Source organism: Arvicanthis niloticus, chromosome 16, assembly GCF_011762505.2.
Source record: "Arvicanthis niloticus isolate mArvNil1 chromosome 16, mArvNil1.pat.X, whole genome shotgun sequence".
NCBI lineage: Eukaryota > Metazoa > Chordata > Mammalia > Rodentia > Muridae > Arvicanthis > Arvicanthis niloticus.
Genome location: NC_047673.1, coordinates 59,138,068 through 59,165,778, shown reverse-complemented (window position 1 = coordinate 59,165,778; position 27,711 = coordinate 59,138,068). Strand labels below are relative to the sequence as shown.

General features: G+C 52.9%; 2 protein-coding genes across 2 annotated transcripts; both read left to right on the top strand.

Annotated features, from left to right (window-relative positions):
* Window positions 1-165: 165 nt before the first annotated feature.
* Cope (coat protein complex I subunit epsilon) lies at window positions 166-11,710 on the top strand. The gene is made up of 10 exons (XM_034519863.2): window positions 166-374; window positions 3,432-3,494; window positions 4,356-4,456; window positions 5,126-5,278; window positions 6,518-6,571; window positions 7,027-7,108; window positions 8,655-8,810; window positions 10,692-10,760; window positions 11,413-11,487; window positions 11,576-11,710. The coding sequence occupies exons 1-10, from the start codon at window positions 249-251 to the stop codon at window positions 11,621-11,623; spliced, it is 927 nt and encodes a 308-aa protein (XP_034375754.1). The 5' UTR covers window positions 166-248; the 3' UTR covers window positions 11,624-11,710.
* A 155-nt stretch (window positions 11,711-11,865) lies between these two features.
* Cers1 (ceramide synthase 1) lies at window positions 11,866-27,429 on the top strand. The gene is made up of 7 exons (XM_034519862.2): window positions 11,866-14,318; window positions 16,424-16,583; window positions 19,393-19,573; window positions 20,702-20,863; window positions 21,322-21,469; window positions 21,565-21,674; window positions 27,285-27,429. Exons 1-7 carry the CDS (start codon window positions 14,070-14,072, stop codon window positions 27,325-27,327), a joined length of 1,053 nt encoding a protein of 350 aa, XP_034375753.1. The 5' UTR covers window positions 11,866-14,069; the 3' UTR covers window positions 27,328-27,429.
* Window positions 27,430-27,711: the final 282 nt, after the last annotated feature.

Here is a 27,711-nt window from a genome sequence, read left to right as displayed (position 1 = left end):
ACTGTGCAGCCACCCTCTCCAGATCTCTCAACCAGTCCCAGCTTCGGACTCTTTTCAGTGTTTTGGCCCTGAAGGCTTTGTGTTTGTTGACGGAATCAGAACTATAGTTCTCGGGAGGCTTTGCAAGGTTTCTGTTTCAACGCTTCCGATTGGTCTCATAGAACTACGTTTCCCATAGTTCCCTGCGGCGGGGCCCTCTTCCGGCCTACGTGTCTCCCAGGAAGAAGGCCGCTTAGAGGTGTGGTGACATGGCTCCTCCAGCTCCTGGCGCGGTCTCTGGCGGCTCCGGAGAGGTAGACGAGCTGTTCGACGTGAAGAACGCTTTCTACATCGGCAGCTACCAGCAGTGCATCAACGAGGCGCAGCGCGTGAAGGTGGGCAGCGCGCTCTGAGGTTCTGGTCCGAGGAGGTTTCTCTTATAGTCAAGGATGGTTTTGAACTTACTGTGTAACCGAGGCTGACCTTGAAGTCCTGCGCCTTCAGTCTCTACTACTCCAGTGCTAGGATGACAGGCGTGCACCCCTGTGCCCAGCTTCCAACAGTCTGTTGGTTGATTGACAGGGCTCACTTTGTAGCCCAGGCTGACCTGAAGTCTGGGTAATAATGGTGAGGTGACAGGTGTGCGCCACTGGCTCTATCTTAAAACCTCTTAGTATTTCGTTTCTTCCACCTCCCGTCCCCCCACCCCCCCGTTTTTTTTTTTTTTTTTTTTTTTTTTGGTTTTTTGATTTTTTTCGAGACAGGGTTTCTCTGTGTAGCCCTGGCTGTCCTGGAACTCACTCTGTAGACCAGGCTGGCCTCAAACTCAGAAATCCGCCTGCCTCTGCCTCCCAAGTGCTGGGATTAAAGGCGTGCGCCACCACTGCCCGGCTCCCGCCCCCTTTTTTAAGTGTCTAAAGCCAGGCATCATGGTGCACGCCTTCTATCGGGTTGATCTCTGTAAGTTTAAGGTCAGCCTGATCTTCATGAGGAGTTCTAGGTCAGTCGTATAATACTGTAATCTGTCTTAATAATAGCACTAAACCAGAAGTAGTGTCGCATGCCTTAAATACCAGCACTCAGAGGCAGAGGCAGTCAGATCTCTGAGTTTTGGGCCAGCCTGATCTACATAGCGACTTCAAGGACAGCCAGGGTGCCACAGAAAAACCCTGTCTTGAACTGTATTCTCCTCCCCCCAGTCCTCCACCAAAAAGAGAAGTTTGGTTATAAAAGAAGACGGAGTCTCCTTTAGCCCAGGCTGGCCTCAAACTCCCCATGTTGCTGAAGAACACTGAATTCTTGATGTTCATGCCTCGACTCTGGAGTGCTGGGATCACAGTGTGCACAGCCATGCAGCACTGGGCATGGAAAGCAGAGCTTCGATGCAAGTGCTCTACCGACTAAAACCCTGGTTTTGTTTTATGTTTTAAACAGTCTCACTTAGCCCAGGCTGTCCCTAAACTCATCAGTCTTGCCTCAGCCTCCCAGTTGCAGGATGACAGGCCTGTGCCACAATGCTTAGCTTGTCTTTAGTTCATTAAAGATGGAAACAGTGTTTGCAACAGCCTGTGTTGTTGACAGAACCACCAGTCACTCATTCCTCACTGTACACTCATGTGGAAAACACAGCATTCCTGCTGGGCTCTGTGAGGGATGGAGTTGGTGGAACTCCAGGTGTCGTAGCCTTGGCAACAGAGGCAGAGCAGGCAGTCAGGAAATGGCAGGGTCTGGGTTATGGCCAGGGTAAAGTGTGTGGAGCTTATTCTTACCAGGCTAAAAGCTCTGTTTTGTTAAGGTTCTGGACAAGTAGCACGCCCTGGCTTTTCCAGTGGTTATGTATTGACTGATGATGTCTAGCTCCTAGAAGGTTCTCTCTAGTCCCAGGCTCTTCTCCCATCTCAGAGCAGCGGGATGTGGGATCCTGTCATCCTTAGAACCCCTTATATCTCCCTCTGTTCAGTACTTTGTGTCTCTGCTTTTAAGGACTTATGTGGTTAGATGTAAGTTCCTGATTCTGGACTCTGAACTTTAGGAATTCAGACAATAAATGTTTAGTCACCAGTCATTGGCCCAGCAGTCTACTTCAGTGACTCTCTGTGATACTGGCATCTTCTTCCCTTCCTTTCCTTATGCCGTTCAAACTTGGGGGCTCTGGTGTTTGGGTCAGGTGCTCCTTACCTCTAGCCCCACCCTGTGTCCTCTCCCAGTGTTAGTTGAAGCTTCTGTTACCTCTCATCTTTCCTTTTGTACCCCCAACAGGCCCCTCTGCAGCCCCACCTTAGACATCAGCCACCCCAGTCTCTACCTGGGGACCTCATGGTGTCTCATAGTTCAGGCTAGTCCTTCAGCTGAGTTCCCAGGACACCTTCAGCAGCTCTCCCTTGGAACCTTCAGACTGCACACAGGTGGCCTGGTCGCACATCTGCTTCTTCCTAGCAGGGAGGGCACTAGAACTATAGGTGGCTTGAGGCAGGGCCTCTCCTTGCTGCAGTTTCTGGCCCCATGAGTGCTGCTGGTCCTAGACTTCAGTGATCAGGGGCCCCTCAGAGTGTGTGGTCCCAGCTACTCCAGAGGCTGAGGCAGGAGGAGTGATAGAATCTATTCTGGGTGCTAAAATAAATATGCATATCCACTCACCACAGAATGGCCTGGCCTGTGTGCCCAGAACTTCAGTGGGTCTAGTTTCCCACCTCTGTCAAGACTTCTAGTCTCCTGTGTCTCATTGCCTTACTCTTTCCAAAGCTGCCTGTCTCCTTCACACTCTGCTGTGTAAGCTTTGAGAGATGCTGGGAAGGCCTGAACTCTTGATCCCCAGAAAAGTCTCACCCAGTTTAGGTCTAGCCTCAGCCTCTTGGGTGCTGGGGTCACAGGCTAGCACCTTCTATAGCTTTCATCAACTAGTTCTGCAGGTCCATCCTGTTCTTACACTTCCAGCTGCAAGGCCCTGGGGGCCTTGGTGGGGAAGCTCCCTCTTTTATGCATGGGGCCGAAGAGGTGGGAGGGTGGCCGTATTGATGGTGCCATTCTGTGGATGTCCTTTGAAAGTCACTTATTTACACAGGTACTCCCAGCATGCAGGGACTTGTTCTCAGCTATGCAGTGAGTTTGAGGCCAGCCTGGTCTACATGAAACCCTGTCTCCAAAACTCCCCAAATAATAAAATCAAAGCCAAATTCATTGGGCTTGTCAAGCACCCAGCAGGGCTGGGGCATGCAGTGCTGCTGTCACAACCGTAATGTCACTGCACAGTGTGATACCCCGGATGATGGCGGAGCCTCCTGGGCTCATATCAGTTGAGATAAGATCAGGGTTTTGCACACTGTGTGCCCTCTGTGGAAGTCCCTTTGGGGCTTCTGGATTCTAGCTAAGGCCCAGAGCTATCAGCGTGAGCACCACCAGGGAAGTTGCCCAGCAGGCTCCTCAGACTCACTCTGCATATCTCCTCCTCGCAGCTGTCCAGTCCTGAGAGAGAAGTAGAGAGGGATGTCTTCCTGTACAGAGCATACCTCGCTCAGGTGAGTGTGGGCAGAGGCCCCTTGTCGCACTCCATTCTGCCCTTCCATTGTGTGGTCCTGAGAACTGAACTCAGGTCGTCAGGCTTGGCAACCATCTCACATAGCCCAGGCTGGCCTTGAATTCACTATGTAGCCCAGGATGACCTTGCTTCTGCCTCTACCTCCCTCGTGCTACCATGCCTAGCTTCATTACCCACATAAAACAGTGAGGTATATTCTAAAAACAGCCCTAAGCTGTGCAGGGTGGTACAGGCCTGTCATCCCAGCACTTGGGAGCTTGAGGCAGGAGGAGCTCAAGTTTGAGGGTATCCTGGGCTACACAGCAAAATCCTGCTCAAAAAGATATATTTCTAGTGACCTCTGAAAAGGTCTTCTTCACTCTGGCCCAGGTCAAGGGCTGAGGTGCCCCAGGAGGAGCCTGAAAAACAGCCGATCACAGAATGTGTGTCACCAGCCCCATACTAGCATGCTCTGTGTGCGTCATGGAAAAACTGGGTGTGACTTTCCCAACAGGGCATGGTGATCCCTAGTACTTGGAAGGCTGAGGCAGGGGGATTGCTGCAAGTCTGAGAGCAGCCTGGGTAAGAAAGGCACAGTAAGGGACAGGTGGCTCCAGAAGTAGCCATAGGTGCCAGGAAGAGGTTTGCCAGGTGGGGGAAGGTGGGGCACAGCAGACACCCACTGTTCCCACACTGCTGACACATGTCCCCAGCTACAGCAGCAGGGACAGTGTGGTGCCCTGGCTGCCTGCTGCTGATGCACATGGCGCTGCTAGCTTGAGCAATGTGTTGGTGACATGGGCTGTGGGGCACACGAGGCCTTCAGGTGAGAAGGACTGATATGCACTGTGACGCCCCGCAGAGGAAGTATGGTGTGGTCCTGGACGAGATCAAGCCCTCCTCGGCCCCAGAGCTCCAGGCTGTACGCATGTTTGCTGAGTACCTTTCCAGTGAGAACCGGAGGTAAGACTTGGCCAGGGCAGGTGGCACTAGGCCCAAATAGCCTGCAGCCCAGGGTCTGCTCCAACCTGCAGAGGGTGAGATGTCCTCCCTTCCTACCCCTGCACTTGTGGTGTCTCCATCTCCCTCCTGCTCAGTGGAAGTGGTGACAGAGCCTGCTGCAAAGGCGTGGCTGTATGGTGAGCATGAGTGTGGCCTTGCCTCTGGTAACCATTCAGCAAGCCCTGTCCTAGAGCTTCAGACCCAACAATGCTGCCCTTCGTAGCAGCTGTGCTGGCCATCCCCAGGGTAGAGTCTGTCTTGCCTGCTTCACCCAAGCCAGGCCATGGCACAGAGGCCTTTAGGATTCCCACCACCCAGAAGGTGACAACTTCTGATGCAGTTTCTCAGCTGTCACATGCAGCTCCCCCCCAACCCCCAGCACGCAGCTGGCCTGGAGTGCCTGCTCACACGTCTCCCAACTTGTTTTGCCATCTGCATGAGAACGATGGCTGGCCTTGGTGCTGGATGTTAGGGTCGCCAGGTGCTCTGTGAAGATGGGCTGGCCGCTCTGTTGCTCATTCCTGTGCACCCCTGAGCTGACACACCTCTGCGCTCCTGAAGAATGGGACCCCTCAGAGGCATGAGGCCAACTCCTGCCTCAGCCTCTCAGTAAGCAGCCACATCTCGCAGGGACAGCATCGTGCTGGAGCTCGATGGAGAGATGAGCAGGAGCGTGGCTGTGACCAATACCACCTTCCTGCTCATGGCCGCCTCCATCTACTTCCACGACCAGAACCCAGATGCGGCCCTGCGCACCCTGCACCAGGGCGACGGCCTGGAGTGGTGAGTGCCTGCAGCCTGCTTCCTCCAGCTTCTCTGAGACAGCTTCTCATTGGGGCCCGGGCTAGCCCTGACTCCCACAAGTTGTCCTTCCTGTGATCTCCACACTTGTGCTTGGGCACATGTGCACACACGCGCGGACACACACACATACAAAGAAAAGAGAACTAGGTAAGTCCAGGCTGAAGGACCCTGGGGGGGTGGGGGTGGGAATATAATCAAGATATGTCATGTACATGTGAGAGTTGTCAAAGAATGAGCTTAAAATTAGTAAAAACAAACAAACAAAACAAAAAACCAGGAAGGAGGGTTAAGCAAGGCAGGCAGATACCTAAAATCCCATCTCTAGAAAACGGAGGGAGGTGAATCAAGCCCATACATTCATACATACATACATACATACATATACATACATTCATACATACATACATACATATACATACATACATTCATACATATATACATACAGACATACAGACATATTTTTCCTCCCTAATTTGGGGACAGACATGTACAACAGTGCATGTGTGTGCTGGAGGACAGAGGGCAATGTATAAGAGTTACTTGTGTCTACCATATGGACCCTGGAGGTCAAACTGAAATCACCAGGCTTCCTAGCAAGTGCTTACCCTCTGAACCATCTCTCAGATATCTTAGGGTTTTGAGGCTAGCCTGGGCAACACAGTGAGAGAGCTTGTTTTAAGTGGGGGTGAGGCGGCAAGAGCATTTGCCTGTCACCTCAGAACTTGGAGGTAGAGGGAGGATGATCTGGAATTCAAGGTCACCCCCAGCTAATCTAAAATTTGAGTCTAGCCTAGGCTACATGAAACCTGTCTGAAAGAAAGGGGCAGACGATCACAGGTTCTGTCTTGGAACTAGAGGAAGCGTAAATAGAAGGTCAGTAGACATGGAGCTGGCAGCTGCAGCCAGCTAACACTGAGACCAGCCCATCCAGAAGGGAAGCAAGGGACAAGTGGCCACACGAGTCATGGCTTCCCAAGAGCTGAGACAGAGGCTGATGACGGCAGGCGAAGGTACTCTAGGGCCCTGGCATCAGGCAGTGCGCTGTGTTGTCACCCCATACAGAGGCCAGCAGAGGAGTGCAGTCAGCAGGGTTCCACCTGCAAGTTTGTACAGAGCCCAGGGAAGATCCCCAACCCCTGCCATCTCACTGGAAAAGTGGAAGTGTTTCTCTTGGCAAGGCCAGGTACCTGACAACCACTGTGTCTGCCCTGTCCACAGCATGGCCATGACGATTCAGATCCTCCTCAAGCTGGACAGACTGGACCTAGCCCGGTGAGCCACAGCCAGGACCACAGTGCCCAGATGTCAGCCTCAGCTTCCCCATTCAAGTGACACACCAACCTTTACCTAGCTTCTACCTGGGGCCCTTTACGGGGAACAAGGGTGTGAGGACTCTGCCTGCTTCCTCTGTAATGCTGTGGACACTGTCCTGTGGTGTGATGGGAGACTCTGCATGGGACATGTGGGAAGCCAGGTCCTGTCACAGTTCTTTGGGGGATGGGGTAGGGGTTGTTGGGGGCAGAGTAGCAGCTCCCTAGGCTGTGGCAGGGCTGGAGCTTACCACACAACCAAGCTCTGTCTCTGGGTAGCATCTCTCTGGATCTGTACCATGTGGGGCAACAGGTGGGCCAGCCTTGTCTTCTCTGTATCAGCTGGACACAGACTAGTAGGAGAGTATGCCAGGGTCCATCCCCAGGCCACTCAGTGCCCGCCCTTCAATGTCCCAGGAAGGAGCTGAAGAAGATGCAAGACCAAGATGAGGACGCCACCCTCACCCAACTAGCCACTGCCTGGGTCAACCTGGCTGTGGTAAGCTCCCCAGGAACCGGGGGCAGAGGGGTAGGGACTAAGAAGCGTCACTCCTGTGGGTGCACTCCTCTGTTAACCAAGCCTCACCTGTAGCATAATGGCAGAGCCCTGCAGACACTGGCAGAGGCTCCTGGAGGGAGCGGTCCAAGCCAGGCAGCCAGCCAGCTCTGGGCTGCGTCTCCTAGATTGGGCTTTGCTCTACTCCCAGCCTCCTTTGACAGGCTGGTGGCAGGCTGGGAATCCTTAGCTCACACTGCCTGCCTCCTGCCAGCTGCCCTGTTCTGGTTCCTGGGCTTAGCCTCTTTTCTGAGCCCTTTTGTCTACAAGCCTTTACAGGAGAGCCCAGCTCTGGCCTCTCAAATTCTCCTCTTGGGTGAGAATGACCCCAAGCTTTCTGGAGGTTTACTTACTTATTTTCAGTTTGGGTTTTTGGTTTTTTCTTTCTTTATGGGACTGGCATGGAACCCAAGGTCTTACTTGTGCCCTGCAAGTGCTGCAAACTAAACTGCACCCAGCCATATTTTACTTATTCTTATTTAAATTTAGCTTTGAGGGATTTTGTTTTGCTTTGTTTTAAAGGCAAGTGTCACATAGCCCAGGGTGTCATTGGCTTGGCCATGTGGCTGAGGCCGTTTTAGAATTCTGATCTTCTGTCTCCATCACTCTAGTGCTGAGATACAGGCATGAACCCCACACCCCGACCCTCCTAAAGATTGGTTTGTGCCTGTGCATGCAGTGCCTGAAGAGGCCATAAGGGGGTGTCAGTTCCTTGCAGCTGGAGTTCCAGGTAGTTGTGGGGTGCCCAGTGGATGCCTGCAGTGGGTCCTTTTAAAGAATAGCTGCTTACCCATCTTCAGCTCCCTGACCTTTTTAAAAAACATTTTAATTTTTGAGCCAGATGGTAAAGGCGCACACCTTCAATCTGAGCACTCAGGAGGCAGAGGCAGGAGAATGTCTGAGTAAAATACGAGCCTGGTCTACAGAGTGAGTTCTAGGATAGCCAGGACTACACAGAGAAACCCTGTCTCGAAAAGCCAAAAAGAATGTTAACTTTTATTTTAGACAGAACTTCATAAGGCTCCACGTGGTGGCTTTGAGTTTACTCTGTAAGCAGGCAGGGCTAGGACTGTGCACACTTTAGTGTCCTGGGCTGGGGCATGCATGTGCAGAGGGGTGGAGGTCTGGCAGCAAGCACCTTTGCCTGCTGAATCGTCTGAGCAGCCAAGGCTTGAACCTCTGTCCTGCCTAAGCCCTCAGCGTAGCTGAACTTACAGGCCGCACTGCTTTTTACTGTTTTGAGATTCACTGTCCCTTTGGTTCCAACACACACACCACATCCCTGGGAGCCCTTCCCACAGCATCCTAACAGTGGTTAGAGCCAGGCAGTGTGGCAGAAGGGACGTCTGGCCCATGCGCATCTCACATCCCTCTACTCGGGGTTCTCTGCTGGAAGGGAGGCAGGACCTGAGCTGGTCTCTCCCTGGGCTGAGTCATGGAGGGTGTTGGGCCAGCAGGTGACCAGCAGTTGACATAGGTGTCCTCACAGGGTGGTGAGAAGCTGCAAGAAGCCTACTACATATTCCAGGAGCTGGCCGACAAGTGCTCGCCCACACTGCTGCTGCTCAATGGCCAGGCAGCCTGCCATTCTGCACAGGGCCGCTGGGAGACCGCAGAGGGTGTGCTTCAAGAGGCACTGGACAAGGTTGGTGGGGCACGCCCTGGCTGTCGTGGGCATCCCAGCACACCATTTCTATACCCCAAACCATTGGAAACTCACAGCTGGCCATGAAAACTGTTGATGGCCTGATTAGTGAACACGTGTGCTCTCCAGATCCACTTCCTCCTCAGCTGCCTGTTGTGTGGCTCTCCAGGGTGACCCTTCACCCGCCAGTCCAGAGTGCTGGGGTGAAGGGCCTGACTTGAAATTAAAGAGGCATAACCAGGCATGGTGGCATATGGCTTTGGTCCCTACAGAGGCAGATAGATTTCTGAGTTTGAGGCTAGCCTGGTCTACAGAGTAAGTTCCAGGATAGCCAAGGCTGGGGAAAAAAAAAAAAAAAAAAAAAAAAACTGCCCTGGGAAAACAGAAACAAAAAAAACAAATTGAGTAAGGGCCTTGGGCTGAGGCATGCCCTGTGCTGTCCTTAGGAGGACACAGGCATTGTCCATGCGCTGACTCCTGTGTGCAAGGCTCTGAAATGTCTTAAGGACTGAGGGGAAGGCCTGTCACCACTGCACTTGGGCATTTACAACAGGAGGACTATGAGTTTGTATGGAGTGAGCTCCCCACAAGGGAAGTCTGCAGTTCCTGCCGGACTACCACCAGACTCTTGCACCACACACAGGCTGCTGGCTGCACCAGACCCAGGTCCATCATTAGGATAATGTCCAAGCCCAGCAGGTGATCAGCAGAGGCCATTGTGGCCACAGGCTTTGGGGATTTTTTAAACATGGTCACTATTGGGGGACTTGGCACAACTAGTTATTTTCCATCTGCTTGTCCTCAACCTAAAGCTGGCCTGCCATTCCTGCCTCAATAGAGAAAGGCTGGTGATGTGGAGCTGTGGGGCTGTAGCTCATGTGTGGGCGTGGGTCCTGTTGGGCTGAGTTGTGGGTCCCTCATGTCTGCCACTCCAGGTGGCCAGAACCACAGCTCAGGGGACAGAAGCGGGAATTCAGCTAAAGCCACAGAGGTCCACTTTGGGAGATCCCAGTCTGAGTTCCTGCTGGGGCAGAGCTCTTGGGTTGGGGACCCCTGGGCAAGAAGGCACATGAGGATTGGCTGGTCTCAAGCCCTTGGGCTCCCAGACGCCACTGAGAGGCTGCAGAAGGACTGAGATGTGGTGAGGGAGAAGATGAGCTCCACTGGCACCCCAAGGGGAAATGAGACTCTTGGTCACGTTGTCTTGGTGACTCACTTTGCTTGCGTTGGTCAGCTCCGTGGCTGGAACGTAGAGAAGGAGATTAGACTGTGGCTCGGTAGTTGAAGACCTCCACGGTTCCCCACAGCGGGCCCCAAAGATGAGAGGAAGTCCACAATTTTAAAAGGTTTATTGTCATGGCAGAAAGTGGATGAAGCTGTACCCCATGTTCTCAGGGTGGGCCTGAAGTTAAATACCATTTGTAAAAAGAATGCTTAATTGGCCACGTCCTCTGGCCTTTAGGTATCATTAATATGGAGATCTTTTGAGGCTCTTTGGCCACAAACCTTTCTTTGGGAGGGGCTGTGGAGGGCTGAAGCTATGTGAAAGCAACCAGCGCCCAGGAGCAAGGCCGAACACCTACCGTCCCTTTAGGGTCTCCGGGGTTCAAGGCTTGCCCTAGACCAGGTACCCAGCTACCTCTCACAGCCACCGCCCCACATCAGTGAGGGACCTTGGTGCCCCCAAGGCCAGGAGGAGCAGGACGCACAAGGCCTTGGTCCCTCTGCCTTGCAGAGTGCATGGCAAAAAAAATCTGGGACAGCCTAGTACCACCTACCTTTTCTGTGGTAGCTTAGGCTAGCTCTTTCTGGCCTCAGTCAGATGTTGGTCTGTGGGTTCCAGGCCTGGGTTTTGCTAACTGCCTATTCATTTTTCTCCAGGACAGTGGCCACCCTGAGACCCTCATCAATCTCATTGTACTGTCACAGCACCTGGGCAAGCCCCCTGAGGTAGGCTGTGGTGGGCCTCAGGCCTCAGCCCCTCAGGATGGTGGTGAGGATGGGAACAGGACAGGCAGGTACCAGTGGAGATCTAGGGGAAGAGGAAGTTGGTGCAGCTTTCTGCATAGGTACCCAGGATGCAGCTTGCTGAGCTGTCCCAGTTGAGGACAGACAGCCATCCTCAGTCCTGCGTAGACAGGGCTGGGCTGGAACTACCTTGCTTTTAGGTCCTAGAATAGTGACTTTCAACCTGGAGGTCAAATGAGCCTTTCAAATACCTGCATATAGATATTTATGTTATAATCAATAACAGTAACAAAATTGCACTTAGGAAGTAGCAAAGAAAGTGTTATGGTTGGGGGTCAGCACAACATGAGGAACTGTATTAAAGGGTCACAGCAGCAGGAAGGTTGAGAACCTGTCCTAGAATCTAGGACATGTCCACTCAGCCAGTCACTGTCTTGGCCGCTCCCTCCCTGGGGCCTGTGCTGCATACCTGAGGCTAGCTATGGATGTGCTGGCCAGGTTCTGTAAGCATGTGCTGGCGCTGGGTTGTGGGTGGAGGTCAGGCTCCCTCCCTTGCTCTCACTCTGTCCTGCAAGGTGGAGTGGCTTTTGGATCTCCATATCTGGCCAACTAATTCCAACCCATTGTTGTTCAGGTGACAAACCGATACTTGTCACAGCTAAAGGATGCACACAGGGCCCACCCCTTCATCAAGGAATACCAGGCCAAGGTGAGCAGAGCAGTCCTGGGGATGGGGCAGGTTCCCGATGGGAGGGAGAAGGCTGTACTGCTCACATGTGGCCCATCTCCCGCTGTAGGAGAACGATTTCGATCGCCTGGCACTGCAGTATGCGCCCAGTGCCTAAGATGGAGATGCCCTGGTGACCCCAACTGTGTGCCGTGGGATGCTGTCTTCTCTCCCTTGTCTGCCAATAAAGTCTGTCCATCCTCTCTGCCTGATGCCCACCAGGCGCTCACTCTGACAGGAGTGGGACTTGGAGGAGAGTTCCAGGCTCCCACCTCACTGTATACCACCAGTCCTGCACTCCAAGCCTCAGGGTACCCCACTGTGGTTCCCAAGCCTCCCCCGTCCCACAGACCTCAGTCTACTGTACCCCTGGTAGCCTCAGTCAACAGCCAGGGAAACTGAGGTACAGATCCATCAAGATGGCCACCAATGAAGGATGTTGCCACTCACATCTTGGACCCTGGCGCTTATTGCTTGGGCTGCCACTCTGCACAGCACGATGGGTGTGGGGTCCCTGGCAGGATGGACCCATGCTGGGCCCTGCCTACCAGACTTAGCTACAGTGAGGAGCCCCAAACTGGTAGGGTCCCACTGGACAGGAAGGAGGAGGCTGATTATCCTATGTGCTGGCTCTGGGCCCCTGGTTGTGCTTGTGACCTCATCTTAACTGCTAGGGTAGCCATCTGACACCAACTCAGATGCCACTGTAGTGCAGCCACTAACACTTGGCCGTGTGGCAGGAGGGGACAGGACACCAGTATCAGTGTAGCATGGGCACCATTAGGGAGCCCTGGTCCTGGGCCTGCACCACACATCACCACACCTCATTGGCAGGCATCCCAACTCCACTGCCAAGAAGAAACTCAGGCTGAACCAGCTTCTTCGTTTACAGATGGGCACTGTGTTTGCCAGATGACACCAGGATTTGCTAAGGAAGACTGGAAAGGGCCCCAGCCCCTAGCCTGTCACCTAACAACTCAGGAGCAAGTATAAGAAGCCCTCACCCATGGGGGTTTCCAGTCAGGAACACTTGAGTAGTGGGGTACACCTATCATTTAGACACTCGGAGCTGTGGGAGGGTTGAGTTCACTGCCATCCTTGGCTGCATCGTGAGACCCCGTGACATGTTCAGTTAGTGGGCCTCCCCAGAAGCATGATGGTCCAAGTTTGGGTCCCCAGTACCCACATAGAAGCCAAGGGCACAGGTGACTCATGTCTATTTCCAGGGTTGGGGACTGGGGGTGGGAGATAGGAAGCTCCCTGGGGCTCATTGGCCGCCTGGTGGAGCTGGACCAGTGAGCCCTATGTCAGTGAGACCCTGCCTCGAAGACTGAACAGCAGGGGCTGGAGAGGTGGCTCAGCACTGGCTGCTCTTGCAGAGGTCTCAGGTTCAGTTGTCAGTGTGTAACTCTAGTTCCAGGGGATCTGATGCCTTCCTTGCCTCTGGACACCAGACAGACAAAATACACCAAATGACATCTTTTTACATGGTGGGCGTAGGAGGGCTGGAGAGATGGGTCAGTAGTTAAGCCTGGGTACTGCTCTTGCAGAAAATTTGGGTTCTGTTTATGCAGCCAACAGCATCCTGTAGCTCCATCTCCATAGGATCTACCTTCCAGTTCATAGGCATTTAACTCAGGTGACATGTGTGCACACAGACACATGCACATCAAAGGTTTTACATACTGATGAAGACAGTGGACATCTCCGGCCTCCGTGCTCATACCCTTGGCGTGCATGAGTGCACACGGTGCATGTGTGCACATGCAGGAGGCTGGAGATGTAGCCCCAGTGGTAGAGCGCATATCTAGCGGGCACAGAGCCTGAGTTCCACTGCCAGCAATGAATAAACTACGCATGGTCGTTCAAAGCTGTCTCCCGAGCACTCAGAAGGCAGAAAAGAGAATCAGGAGTTCAAAGCCACTCTCACTATACGAGGCAGTACTCAGTTGGAAGATCAGCACAAGAGGCTGTATGGCTGGAGGAGTCAATAGAGGAAACTGAACAGGCTAATCTTTATGGCTTTGGTCACTGGTGATGGAACAGTGGAAGCTGGTCATTGGACAGTCCTCCCTCCACTACCATTTGTCAGCTTCACCCTCACAGGCTCCAAAGCCGGCTGCACCACAGAACCAGGTGCTCTGCATTCAGGCCAGTGAGCAAAGGGTGAGTGTCAACCCAGAGCATAGGCCAAATCCCTTTTTTTTTTTTTTAATTGTCTCATTGCTTTTATTTGTGTGAATGGGCGCCCAGGTGGAGGTCAGAGGATAATTTGTGAATGTCAGTCTGTCCTCACCTTCACCAGCTGAGCGAACTTGACTGCAGAAGAGCCCCCAGGGCAGTCGCAGACTGAGCAGTGGACCACTTGATCTCAAAGCCGCACCACCAGAGGGCAGGAAGGGTGGTGACCAGCATCATGAGGGGCAGGGCCTGAGAGACCACGCCCCTTCTTGCTCTGGTGGAGGCCGCGCGTCCCCGGCCTGGCTGCGGCGCGCGTGACGCGAGGACGCGCAGCAACTGGGACGGGTGCAGACAGCAGCGGAGACAGTAGACGGGCGGATAGCATGGCTGCTGCGGCGACAACCACCGGGCTCGAGGCGCCAGAGCCCATGCCGAATTATGCACAGATGTTGCAACGAAGCTGGGCCTCGGCCCTGGCGGCAGCCCGGGGCTGCGGGGACTGCGGCTGGGGACTAGCACGCCGCGGCCTGGCGGAGCACGCGCACCTGGCTGCACCCGAGCTGCTGCTGGCCGTGCTCTGCGCTCTGGGATGGACAGCGTTGCGCTCGGCAGCCACCACGCACATCTTTCGGGTCAGTGAGACCTGGGGGCCCCTGAGAACTGCATACGGGAGAGTGAGTGGGGCCTCTCCTCACTTATTCCTATGTCCATGGTGGTGGCTGGAAAGTGGGGGGCTTGGATCTGGAGATGCCCAGGATGTTGGGGCCTCAGGCTATCGCGAGACCCTTTGCGCTGGTTGAATGCGGGGGTGTGGCTGAATTGGGGTGACGCTGTGATGGATTTGGTGTCCAATATAACGTGGGATGTTCTGGGTCCAGGGAAACCAGATCCACACCCTGTCCTGGGTCGTTTTGGTAGAATCTAGGGCTATTTGCTCCATACAGCCTCTGGGCTGTTGCAGACTGGAGGACCGACCTGGGGGGCCCTTCCTGAGGCTCGGCTTGGGGACCAAAGAGCCTACATCCTGGACCGAGAGGCCTCGAGATATACAGAGGTCATCTGTGCCCTGCGTCACGAGGAGCTGCTGAGCCTACACCTAGTCTGTACAGTCGAGGCTCCGCCCCTGTCTGGGGTCCACATCACCCCCAACCAGTGATGGCACAGACCTGCGTGTCATGGGCCAAACCGAGGGGCTCAACCTTGGAAATGACCCTGTCAAGGATGGATTCTGCCGCCCCCATGGGGTGATAGTCAAAATGTTCCCTTCCTGGCGACAAGGAAGGCCACCGCCCAGGTCTGAAGAATGACCCTGTAGTGATTGTACTGATGACATTGGCCCCGTGAGCCTATTCTTTACCTCTCCTGAGGTGAGGGGGTCTTTGTGGCATTTGGGCCAGTACCATGGTGGATACTTCCCAGGGATCTAGCTGGGGACATCCCATCCCAGTATAACTGAAAGTGGCAGGGGGGTGCGGGGACAGAGAGCTTTGTGCCAACAAAGGGGCCTTTCTCTGCTGGTGGGAAGAGGCTGTTCCTTGTTAAGTCAAGACAGGGTGTTGTCCAGCTCCAGAGCCCACCCTGCCTGGTGTCACCCACTGGAGGGATCAACTTCAGCACCCAGCTGCTGAGGAGAAGTCGAGGCAAGAGTGAGAAGGGCCGAGGCGCAGGCGCAGTGCAGCCGTGGTCTCCATCTGCCTTGGCCCAGACACTCTCTTGGCGCCAAGCTAGGATGCTGGAGGCCTTGAGGCGGCCTGATGCCACCTCAGTTCCACCCTCACTCTTCCTTAGAAAGGGGTGGAGGGGCTGTCCCACTCTCCAAGCTCAACTTGGCAGCAGCCTGGTTGCTAGGGGTTACAGGAGCTGGGCTCTGGCTGTCTCCATGACAACTGCTGAGTGCTCTGTGCTGGGGGGGGGGGCGCCTCAACCTTCAGAGGAAGGGGGCTGGGTTTGGCGTTCAGCTCTGGAGCTCCACCCCCCACGGTGCTGGAGCCTTCCCTGACTCTAGTCCACCTATTCCAACTGTCTTTTGTCGTTTTTTGAGAGTCTCTCACTCTGAAGCCCAGGTTGGTGAAACTCATGGCAATCCTCTTGCCTCAGCTTCCCAAGTGCTGGGATAATGCACTTCTAATTCAGGGCACACTCTCCTGTGACATCTCTGTGTCCCCAAAGTCAAGGCGCAGCACCATCGCGTGACTCCCTTTCACATTTGTCCCCTCCCCCTTTCTCCCTCTAACACCATCCCCCATTTCTCTTAGTAGGCTCCATCTTCACAGTCTTTGGTCCCCCAGCTTTCCCTCCCAGGTGCCCTCTCATACTCAATTTCCCTTCCTGTCTCCTCCCAGGATGGTGGAGCATTGGTGTTTTCAAGTTTTCTTGTCCCCTAAGGTATTTTCCTTCAATAGTCAGGTCATCCCCATCTCCCTCCCTGACACACCCCCATTCCCTGCTAGGACCTAAGCCCCCATATTCCCTGGGCTCCATTGCCTAAAGCCTGAGTTTGTCGCCCCACCCTGTCCTCTCCCTTTCCCTCTCCTTTCTCCAGGCCACACAGGACAGCTGGGTGCTAAGTTTAGCCCTTATGGGCTGACACGTAGGCTCTGGTTACCCCAGATGATATGGGCACAGAGGCCCAGCCTTCTCAATGCCACCAAGCCTCCTAAGTCCCAGGGCCTCACTTTGCCCCCTGGAGGAGCACCGAGCTCCTCAGTGATAACCACTTCCCATCATGTCCCTGCAGCCCCTGGCCAAGCGGTGTCGTCTGCAGCCTAGAGATGCCGCCAGGCTACCTGAAAGCGCCTGGAAGCTTCTGTTCTACTTGGCCTGTTGGAGCTACTGCGCCTACCTGCTCCTGGGCACCAGTTATCCTTTCTTCCATGACCCACCCTCTGTCTTCTATGGTAAGAATCCTGTGGGACCAGTGCAAAGGACTCTGTGGAGATTGTTCAAGGTAGCACAGGCAAGCCTGACAGCCCAAGGTCTATCCTTGGGACCCACATGGTGTAAAGGAAGAACTGACTTTTGAAAACTTATTCTCTAACCTCCACATGTACACTGTGCGTGTCATGCACACAGGCACTTCACCCACCCATCCCACTCCCCGTGGAGTGGGCCCAATGAGATATTTCAATGGAAGTCTTGATATCAGGCCAACCCCAAGACAAGGGTAGCTATGGACCCCTGGAAGTGGAGTGGTCAGAAGAGGGCTTCCATCAGAGGCAGTGCTGCAAGGGTATGTGCAAAGGCCCTGGGGTGTCATAGGATGGTTCTGTGAAGAGTCAACTCTTGGCTGGAATTTGAGCTTCAGAGATGGATAAGGATGGAGATCTGTAGGTATAAAAATGTACAAAGTGGGAGGGGTTCCTTGCCAGGAATTAATATCATCTGGGGTAATTAATACCATAGGAATTATCAGTGATCTAGGAGGTGCAGAGACATGCTTTCTGAGGGGGACAGGGATAGGCTGAGAGGATTCTTTCTGGTGGTACACAACTAGGACTTACAGTGACTTTCTCCACATGGAAAACACCATGCAATTTTTTTCCTATGTAGTCCAGAATGGCCCAAAATTGGGGATGTTCCTGCCTCAGCCCCCTAACTGCCAGAATTCCAGGTATGCATCACCACTCAGAACAAACCATTTTGAGTTTGAAAAGGAGTGGTGTTAGTTGCATTGAATGTGCTTTTATGTAGGTAATTCATGGTCTTGTTTTGTTGTTTTGTTTTGTTTTGTTTGAAACAAGGTCTTCCTGTGTAGCCCTGGATGTCCTAGAACTCACTATGTAGGCCAGGCTACCCATAAACTCACAGAGATCTGCCTGCTTCTGCCTCCAGAGTGCTAGGATTAAAGGCATGCACTGTCGTGGGCAGATGACAGACCCATGATTGATCTATGTTTGAGACAGGGTGTTGTGCATTTATTGAATACCCACAGGTTTTTGTGGTTTTTTTCTGGAGATGAAACCAAGGAGACTCCTGCATGCTAGGTAGATGTCACAACTGATCATGTCCTCACAGGTCACTGAGGGATTTTAAGCTGTCCCTCTACTCTTTACTCCTGAGCCACACCCACAGTCACTCACTGGGCCGTTCAAGGCAGGGACTCTACCCCTGAGCCACTGCCCCAGGCTGAAGCGTGGTGTACCAGGTCAGCTTGTGCTAGACAGTCAGGAGGAGGCCTCTAAGCCCTCCAGGGGACATCCAGTCTGTTCATAGCAAGAAGTAGCAAGAGAAAAAAGGGGACAGGTTCAGGGAGGTGGCCTGTGGATGTCACCAGGGACAGGGACCCTACTGAAGGTGACTTTGGCTGAAGTGTGCAAAGTGTGGCAGTGCAGGTAGGCACACTGTGAGGACTAGGGGCTTGCTGGAGGACAAGGAGAAGTGTGTGGGGTTCTTCTCCCTCTTTTAAAAAACATATTCATTTCTATCAATGTGGGAGGGGACACATGTGCAGGAAGCTTTTGGGCATTGGTTCTCTCTCCCATCATGTGGAGCCCTGGAATGAAAGCCAGGTCGTCTGGTTTGGTGACAAGTGCCTTTACCCACTGAGCCTTCCTGCGGGTCTTCTGGAATTTTGTACAGGGTGTCATGCAGCCTACGATGGTCTCAAACTTTACTGTCCTTCTGCCTCAGACCCAGTGCTGGCTGGAGGTCAGAGGTCAACTCTGGAGAGTCACCTCTCTCTTCCACCTTCTGTGGGCTCTGTGGGCAGGATCCTGGTTGTCGGGTGTTTGAGGCAAGCATCTCTGCCTGTGGGGTCATCTTGCAGGCCCTAATGAGTCTTTCAGTGACTCTATTGCTTGGCTGCCTGAGCTGGCGACACAGGTGTCACAAAGGCCCAGACAGATTCAAAAGGACCTTGGGGACAGAGCATTGGTGACAGGGGAGAGGAAGAGGCACAGTGGGGAGCAGTGGGTAGTACAGGGCTTACCAGGAAGACAAATGCCTGAGTGGGGACTGATATGCCTAGAGGCATGGGAAGGCTGAAGTGGGGGATGCAGGCTACAGGCAGGGTCCTCTGTATGAGACCCACCCAGACAGGTGAGGCCACTGGACCAGACATTGTAACAGGAGGCCACTCTGTCTGCAGGGTGGGCCTGGGGAACTTTAGCCAGGCATGATGGTACATACTTGTCATTTCAGACTGAGGCAGGAGCATTGCTATGAGTTCTCAGGCCAGCCTGGGCTACCTAATGATTTTCACACAACAACAACAACATACCCAAACAACATGGGGCTGGAGCTGAGGTGGTAGAGCTTGCCCAGAGGCCCTTGGTCCCATCCATTTCAATGAGATCACCTCCACACACACAGCATCCCAGCACTCAGGAAGTAGGGGCAGGAAGGTTATGAGTTCAAGGTCATCCTTGGCTACATAGAGATTTTTGAAGTGAGCTGGGCCTACGTGAGATCCTGACTCAAACCCAGGCAAAGGCTGGTGAGATGGCTCACCTGAGTAAGGCTGTGGAGCCTGGTGACCTGAGTTGATCCCTGGGAACCCACAGAATAGAAAGAGAGGACTGACTTCCATAGTGTCCCCTAACCTCCCCACAGGGTCCTGTGACAGGCAGGTGCCCACACACGTTCACAGTAAATAACCTTCTAGATGAATATACTCCCAGCCTCCCCATGCTCAGCACATGTCGTGAGGCCGTGTGGGGAAGTCTCAGGGGACACAGAGGCCCTGACTGTGCTTGTGACTGTCCCTAGATTGGAGGTCAGGCATGGCCGTGCCCTGGGACATAGCGGTCGCATACCTGCTAGAGGGGAGTTTCTACTGCCATTCGGTCTATGCCACCATGTACATGGACAGCTGGCGCAAGGACTCGGTGGTCATGCTGGTGCATCACGTGGTCACCCTACTTCTCATCGCCTCTTCCTACGCCTTCCGGTGAGTTCATCAGGAGAGAGAGAGGGCAGGTGACAGAGGCTGGCTAGAGCTCGTGTGAAAGTTGAGGCGAGAGCAAGGAAGGATCCTGGCTCAGGGGTGTGTGAGGCCTGGAGAAGGGCTTGGGGACCCGTCCCCACTCTCTGCTCCCTTGGGCCTAAGCCTGTGTAACACCCTTTTCGAAAATTCCTTTCACATTTATTTATTTGGGAGGTGGTGTGGAGGGCTTTCAGGATTTGGTTTTTCTACCACATGAGTCCTGGGAATTGAACTCAGGTTGTCAGATTTGGTGACAAGTGGCTTTACCCACTGAGCCATCTTGCCACCCACCTGTATGACAACTTCGACCCAGACATACAGGAAGGGTTTAACTCAAAGGGGATCCAGAGATAGAGCAGGTCTCCTGAAGGCCAAGAGCCCACGTGTTCCCACCTTCTCAGGGACCGAGACAGCCAGAGCTCCAGGCCCGAGCTACAGCACAACTCTGTCTCTAAAGGAATAGAGGCTAAGCTGGGCTCAGGTCAAGATAGGTGAGGCTGTGCGTTCAAGGACAGCAAGAGCTGCGACAGTGAGACCCGACTCAGAATAAAGAAGGGGAGCTGAGAAATGGCCCACAGCTAAGAGCACTGGTTGTCCTCTCGAGGACATAAGTTTCGGGTCCTTGCCCACATGTTGGCTCACCTGTGACTCTGCTTCAGGGCACTGAAGCACCCTGCTTCAGACACTGCCCACCACGGGCACTGGCATGCGCACCCCACACAGACATAGATTACACAGTAGTAAGAGAGGCTGGAGCCAGAGCTCATAAATCACAACGTGTGAACTGTTCTTTGGGGGTTTGCTTTTTTGTGTTTATGGGAGTTTTGTCTGCATGGAGTGGGATCCCCTGGAACTGGGGTTACAGGTGATTGTGAGCCCCCATGTGGGTTCCAGGAACCAGACTGAGCCATCTTCCCAGCCTCAGTTCCCAGGACAGTGTTCCAGGAATCTGATACCCTCTCCTGGGCTCTGCAGGCGCCGCCCACAGATACACAGTTTTATACACACAATCAAACAATAAAAACCCACCATGTGGGCCTGGGCAGATGGCCCTGGCACTGCAGTCCTGGTGTGATTGTCCCTACTCCACAGGTATCACAATGTAGGCCTCCTCGTGTTCTTCCTCCATGACGTTAGTGATGTGCAGCTGGAGTTCACCAAGCTCAACATTTACTTCAAGGCCAGGGGTGGGGCCTACCATCGCCTGCACGGGCTGGTGGCCAACCTGGGCTGCCTCAGCTTCTGCTTCTGCTGGTGAGAGGGGTGGGCCAGACAGAAGGGTTGTGGCTCAGTTGGTGGGTAGGGCCAGACAGGAGGGGTGTGTCTTGTTGGATTGTACGCAAAGCAAGAAAAGAGGGGGCGTGGCTTATTGGGGGGAGAGGCATGAATGGTCAGGGGTCTGTGGTTGGGTGGGAGATAGGGCCACGGAATAGTCCAGGGAGAGGCTGATGGGTAAGATGAGGAGGGCCAAGCAGAGGAGGGTTGTGGCCTAGTCCAGAAAGGCCTGTCCAAGCAGGGAAAGGGCAGGGCCTGGCGCATGGTGGGGCTGCCAGGCCAAGGCACTGAGAAAGAAACAGAAGTGGATCAGGGGACCCTGGCAGTGAGTGCATGTTGAGGAAGGTAGGGAGGAGCTGGCAGAGGCAGAGGAGGAGCTTGAAGGAGGGGAGTGTGCTCCTCTTCACCCCAGTCTTCCTGACGGCCCCTCCCGCCAGGTTCTGGTTCCGCCTCTACTGGTTCCCGCTCAAGGTTCTGTATGCCACCTGCCACTCCAGCCTGCAGTCCGTGCCTGACATTCCGTACTATTTTTTCTTCAACACTCTGCTCCTACTCCTCACGGTCATGAACATCTATTGGTTCCTGGTGAGTCCACGCCTCCCGGTCGTCCTCAGGCCTGGGCGGGGCCTGTGTGCCGGTGGTACCCACAGGGTTTCATTGGTGCCTTTTTCTTCCTGCAGTACATTGTGGCTTTCGCGGCTAAGGTGCTGACTGGTCAGATGCGCGAGCTGGAAGACTTGAGGGAGTATGACGCTCTGGAAGCTCAGATGGCCACACCCTGCAAAGATGAGTGAGTGAGGCGGGGCCTCAGCCCCTAGCTCCTACTTTCAGGTGTGGTTCCTGAGAATGCTGGCAGTCCTCAGGGAAAGACCCTGAAGCAGAGGCCTGCCTATGTAGCCAGAAATGTAACATCTGGGAATGAGCCAGAGAGAAGCCTGTCAGGGCTGGGAGCTGCTTGCTAGGCCAAAGGAATATGCATGCAAGAGACTGGGTCAGGCCCAGCCATGATCTCCAGCTCCCAAAGCACAGCAAGGACTCAGGAGAATGCAAAAACAGTCTACCTGGCTCTGTTGGCTTGGAGTCTGGGGTTGGCTCAAGCAGGGAACCTGGGACCTCACCAACTCTAGTCTGGGCAGACAAACAGGGTTTAGGACATGCAGACTCCTGAGACAGTATGAGTAGCATTGAGCAGGAGCAAGGGCAGGAGGCTGTAGAAAGTTCCAGAAGGTGCAAACCAGTCAGGTCCTGGGATGTGTTAGCTCAGACACCATGAGGCAGAAGGTGAAGAAGGGAAGAGATATGATTTAATAATTCTTTAAAGGAATGTAGGAGGAGGATTTTAAAAACTTATTTATTATTATCCGTGGGGTTGGTGTATGTGTCATACTGTGTGTGGAGGTCAGAGGGACAACCTTCAGACGTCAAGTCTCTCCACATGTGGCCCCAGGGATCAATCTGGAGAGCATCAAACATGGCCATGGGCACCTTTTGCTGTGGAGCAGGCTTGTTGGTCCTGCGTTCTTTTGCTTTGCTTTTATTTTTTAAATTATTTGTATTTTATGTGTGTGGGTGCTTTGCCTGCATGTGTGTGTGTGTTTTGTATGAGTAGAGACCAAGAAGTCCAGAGAGGGCATTGGATCCCCTGAAACTACTTAAAGAGAGACGTAAACCTCCATGATTGCTGGGCATTGAACCCAGGTACTTTGAAAGAGCAGTCAGGCCGGGCAGTGGTGGCACACGCCTTTAATCCCAGCACTTGGGAGGCAGAGGCAGGTGGATTTCTCTGACTTTGAGACCAGCCTGGTCTCCAGAGTGAGTTCCAGGACAGCCAGGGCTACACAGAGAAACCCTGTCTGAAAAAGTAGAAGAGGAGGAGGAGGAAGAAGAGGGAGAAGAGGAAGAGGAGGAGGGAGAGAAGGAAGAGGAAAAGAGAGCAGTCAGTGCTCTTAACCACTGAGCCACCCTTCCTCAGTGGTCCTCAACCTTCCCAGTGCTGTGACCCTTTAATACAGTTCCTCATGTTGTGGTGACCCCCAACCATAAAATTATTTCATTTCTACTTCATAACTGTAATTTTGATACTGTTATGAATAGTAATATAAATATCTGATATGCAGGAAGTCTGATATGTAACTCCTATGGGTTGAGAACCACTGCCCTAGACCCTGGACCTAAGTTGTTTTAGAAAATTATTTGTCCATTTATTTTGTGTGTTTGGATGCTTCTCTGCATGTGTGTCAGTGTATTGCTTGTGCACCTGACTTCCCCAGAGGTCCCAGGAGAGCCTCTGACCTGGAACTGGAATTACAGACCATTATGAGCCACAGTATAGATGCTGGGATCTGAACCTGGGTCCTCTGGAAGAGCAGTCACTGCTCTTAAGTAGTGCATGGCTCTAAATTCTTGAGAAGGGAAGTGGGTGGGGCCTGATGGCATCCACTACTAATCCTAGCACTGAGGAGGCTGAGGCAGAAGGCTCTCCTTCAGTTCCAGAACAGCTTCAACTACAGAGAAACTGCTTTTCAATAAAAGCCTACACATAACAATAGATGCATCTCAGCCCCTGCTAACTCTGGGGCTGCAGAGGAAGTTGTTGTGGCCAGAGCTGGCACCAGGGCATAGTGAGTGTCCTAGTCTACTTCCTGTTCCTGTGATAAAACATTGACCAAAAGCAACTGGGAGGGAGGGAGGGTCTGGCTTATACATCTCAGCCACAGCTGAGCAGAGAGAAGTCAGGGCAGGGGACCAAAGCAGAGAGCTTTTTGGCTGGCCCCCCATTGCCTACTCAGCCTCCTTCCTCCCTCCCTTCCTCCCTCCCTTCCTCCTTTCCCTCCCTCCCTCTTTTATTTCTTCCTTTCTTTTTTTCTCCCTTTGGTTTTTCGAGACAGGGTTTTATGTGTAACTCTGGCTGTCTTAGAATTTGCTCTGTAGACAAGGCCTTGAACTCACAGAGATCTGTCTGCCTCTGCCACCTTAGTGCTGAGATTAAAGGTGTGTGTCACTACCTTCAGGCATCCTGCTTTCTTATGGCACCCAGGGCCACCTGTCCAGGGGTGGATCCACCCACAGTGGGCTGAGGTCGTTCACACTGATCAATTAATCAACAAAATGTTCCAGACTTGCCTACATGTTGATCTGATGGAGGCCTATTCTCAGTTGAGGTTCCTTCTTCCCAATGACCGAAGTTTGTGTTAACTTGACAAAACACTAACTAGTACAATGGACCATTTGCCAGCTGGACACACAAACACATCAGTAGTAAAACCATAACCTTTCCTTTCTTTTTCTCCCCAATATCTCATGTTAATGTTAAGATTATATAAAACACAGTCCAACTTTTTCAAGTCCCAAGTGTTTACTATTTTTTATCACTTGCTAGGCATGGTGGCACATGCCTTTAATCTCAGCCAGAAGGCAGAGTCAGGTAGATCTCTGTGACTTCACAGCCAGGAAGGTCCACACACTGAGTCCCAAGCCTGATAAGGCTACTTAGTGAGACTTTGTCTCAAAAAGCAAACAAGTGAAGTGGTGGTGGTATACACCTTTAATCCCAGCACTCAGGAGCCAGAGGCAGGTGGATTTCTGTGAGTTTGAGGCCAGCCTGGTGTATGTGAGTTCCAAGATGGACAGAGCTGCACAGAAAAATCCTGTCTAGGAAAAATAAATTAATAAAAGCAAAAAACTTCATCATTTAAAAAGTTCAACCACTCTTAAATTTATTTGAAGTCTCTTAATTGTAGACTTCTGTAAATTCCAAAAATAAAACAGTTCTTACTTCAAATTGGAAGAGCCAGGACACACACACTCAAAGTGGAGCAAAACCAAGTTCCAGTGGTGTAAATGAAATCTGAATCTCAGTGTTGCACATCTGGGACTCACTCAAGATCTTCTGGACTCCGAAGGGCTCGGGCAGCTGCAGCTCGTGGGCTTTGCCATACGCAGCCCGCAGCACGCAGCTCCTGCTCGCTCAGCTCCACCCCACTTGCCCTCTCATGACGAGGAATCACCAACATGCTGGCATCTCCAACCTTCACCAGTGGCCTCTCATGCTTCTCAGTGACCCTCTCATGCCTTCAAGGCCAGTACCACATGGGAGACTCTTATATCTTACAAGGAAGGTGACCCCCTCTGGACCACAGCTCTTGTGTCCTGACCCTGAGGAAACACTCTTAGGAAGACTTCACCTCAATGATGCTGGTCTCAGTTGCACCTGATTCTCAGCCTCCACTGACCCAGAAAGTGCTAATCCCATTGGGCAAGAATAAGACCACTACCACAATTTGTGAACCAAATTTGAAGCAAGCTTTATTCTGTTCTGGCCAGGATGACAGACACTGGCCAGGTCCATGCCTGGGATTCCCAGAGAACAGTGCTGAATTAGATTACTTAGGTGCTTCAAAGACAAAACCCATTAGGCTACATACTTCCTGCCCTCACCCACTGAGGGCAAGCATACATCCTGACATACTTCCTACATATGTACTTCCTCTGTGTGCTCAACACATCTTGTGCAGTTGAGGCAACCACCCTTGATTACTGAAGGGAACAGGCTTCGCTTGTTGTCTTTCATGACCAGCCTGCAGTGTTCCAGGAAGCCATCTGTCCTTGGCAAGCAGGGCTTACAGATTAGAAGCATCACTGTTTTGTAGGTCTCTTAAGCACAGTAATTTAAACTTAAAACATAACTTTAGCCCTCACAAAACCTCATCTCTGTAGTTCAAAAGATTCTACAGCCCTGATGAGAGCCACTGCTCTCCTTCCTGTTTGTCATTGTGGCAAGATGGCAGCAAGCCCCATGGTAGCCAAAGCAAAGCCCATGTCCTGAGGAGCTGCAAGCATTCCACAGAAAGAACAAACTTCAGGTTGGGTGAGGCCTGAAGCAGCGACTGTGGCTTCCAGGATGTACTTTCTCTAGAAAAGCTGCAGCTTTTACTTCTCCCCACACAATGCCACCAACCGAGGACCAAGTGTTCAGGTACACAGCGCACCGAATGCAGGGGCCCAGGACGGGTGTGTACTGCCGCTCTGAGCGCACGCTCAGCCAGAGGGTGAGGTGAGGTCTGAGCGAGCCTGCGGGAGGGACAGCCGGTCTGCCTTGCACTGATGTAGGCAAAAATCTCAAAATCAAAGGACCACTGAAGCACCTCGCTTGGGAAAGCATTAGACCAAAGAATGAGTGAACTCAGGCTTATGGCTCAAACTGCTGTTTGTCTAGATGGGGTTCAAAGTTGGGGGAGGGGCTCATTTGGGGTGTGTTGACTTGAAGTGATATCTTTTTGTTTTGGTTTTCAAGACAGGGTTTCTCTGTATATCCCTGGCTGTCCTGGAACTCGCTCTGTTACTCTGTAGACCAGGCTGGCTTCCAGCTCAGATTCATCTGCCTCTGTCTCCCGAGTGTCAACTACCACCGCCCAGGCCTTAAAGTGGCATGTTTAATGTGAGGTCTGTAGAGAGATGGTGAGGACATATTAAGTAAGCTTCTAGAACATTCTAATGATTTCCACAAGGCTTAAGAGAACAGGGTTGAGAGACACTTAACCTTATATGAGGCTGGAGGGCCCTCTTGCTACAGAACTCACATATAGAATAATGAATGCTTGGGAATGCATTATTGGGAATCCTGAAGGCCTGACCTCTGACCTCCATTCCTGAAGCCACCGCTCTGACTCATTTAAGGAAGTTTCGTGGCATCCCCCCAAAGCACAAACTGAGGGACACCAGGGACCCCTGCCAACTATAGCTCCCTGTGCCCGCCCCTCAGGAGCTGACTACTGAAGGCTAGGAGGGGTAGAGGCAGAAACCGCTAGGCTTTTCCCTTAAAGGGAACCTCAGTCTGGCCAATAACTCCTTCAAGAATTGCTTGACCAATCAGGTTGCCATTCTCTGAGTGACAGAGAGAATAAAACTTACTGTATTAGTTAGAAACTCTAGCGTCTGGCACGGTGGTTCATGCCTTTAGTACCAGCATAGCATCTCTGAGTCTGAGTCAAACTGTTCTACAAAAGGAGCTCCAGGTTAGCCAGGCCCACAAAGCGGGATCCCATCTCAAAAAAGAAAGCCTAAAACTTCCCATAACTGGGTCTTGGGGTGCAGCTCCGCCATAGAGTGCAGCCAAGGTCTGCCTTTCACCCCCAGCACTGGGGGAACCTTTCAAACTGGCCAGAGATTCTGAGTGTCCGGAAGGGAGTTTGTGGATAGGGGAGGCACATAGCGCCATGGCAGGGACGGTCTGGGTGGGAACCAGGGAGCGAGTGCTGTTTGGCAGGGACCCTAGTCAATTCTACCTGTCTGGAAAGGGAAGAGGGTCCTTGCGGAGGTGGAAGTAGGGGAGGATATTCAGCAGGGGAGAGAGGGCCCCATGAACTTCCCAGACTAATCTGTCTCTACTTCTGGCCCCCAGGAAGCCGCTGAGGAATGGCCTCGTTAAGGACAAGCTCTTCTGAGTCTCTTGTCCTCAACTCCCGCCATCCAGGACTCTGTCCCATCCTACCTGGGATACTGGCCCCGCCTCTGGAGACTCAACCCAGTCCCTGGAGGTCTACTCCCACCCCTGGAGGCCTGACCCCGCCTTTGGCGGCATGGCCTCGCCCCCAGGACGATGGCTCCGCCCTAAGATGCAAGATGCCACCTTTCTCCAGGGACTCTGGCTGCCCGCAGCTCCGCCTTTCAGATCAATTCTCGACCACCCACCTTGGGACCGCCTCCCAGTCCTGCTCTCTGGATCAGTGGGGTCCGGACACGCCCCCTCCAGGACCTCAAAGCACCCCCGACCTACGGTCACCAGCCCACTGGTCCTGAACACAGTAGACTCCGCTGACTCTCTTGGA

Excerpts from the sequence above, each read along its gene's own strand:
- Cope (XM_034519863.2), top strand. The coding sequence starts at position 249 with ATGGCTCCTCCAGCTCCTGGCGCGGTCTCTGGCGGCTCCGGAGAGGTA. Across the intron at positions 375-3,431 it reads ACGAGGCGCAGCGCGTGAAG|CTGTCCAGTCCTGAGAGAGA; the intron begins GTGGGCAGCGCG and ends TCCTCCTCGCAG. Across the intron at positions 3,495-4,355 it reads ACAGAGCATACCTCGCTCAG|AGGAAGTATGGTGTGGTCCT; the intron begins GTGAGTGTGGGC and ends GACGCCCCGCAG.
- Cers1 (XM_034519862.2), top strand. The coding sequence starts at position 14,070 with ATGGCTGCTGCGGCGACAACCACCGGGCTCGAGGCGCCAGAGCCCATG. Across the intron at positions 20,864-21,321 it reads CTCAGCTTCTGCTTCTGCTG|GTTCTGGTTCCGCCTCTACT; the intron begins GTGAGAGGGGTG and ends CCCTCCCGCCAG. Across the intron at positions 21,675-27,284 it reads GCCACACCCTGCAAAGATGA|GAAGCCGCTGAGGAATGGCC; the intron begins GTGAGTGAGGCG and ends TCTGGCCCCCAG.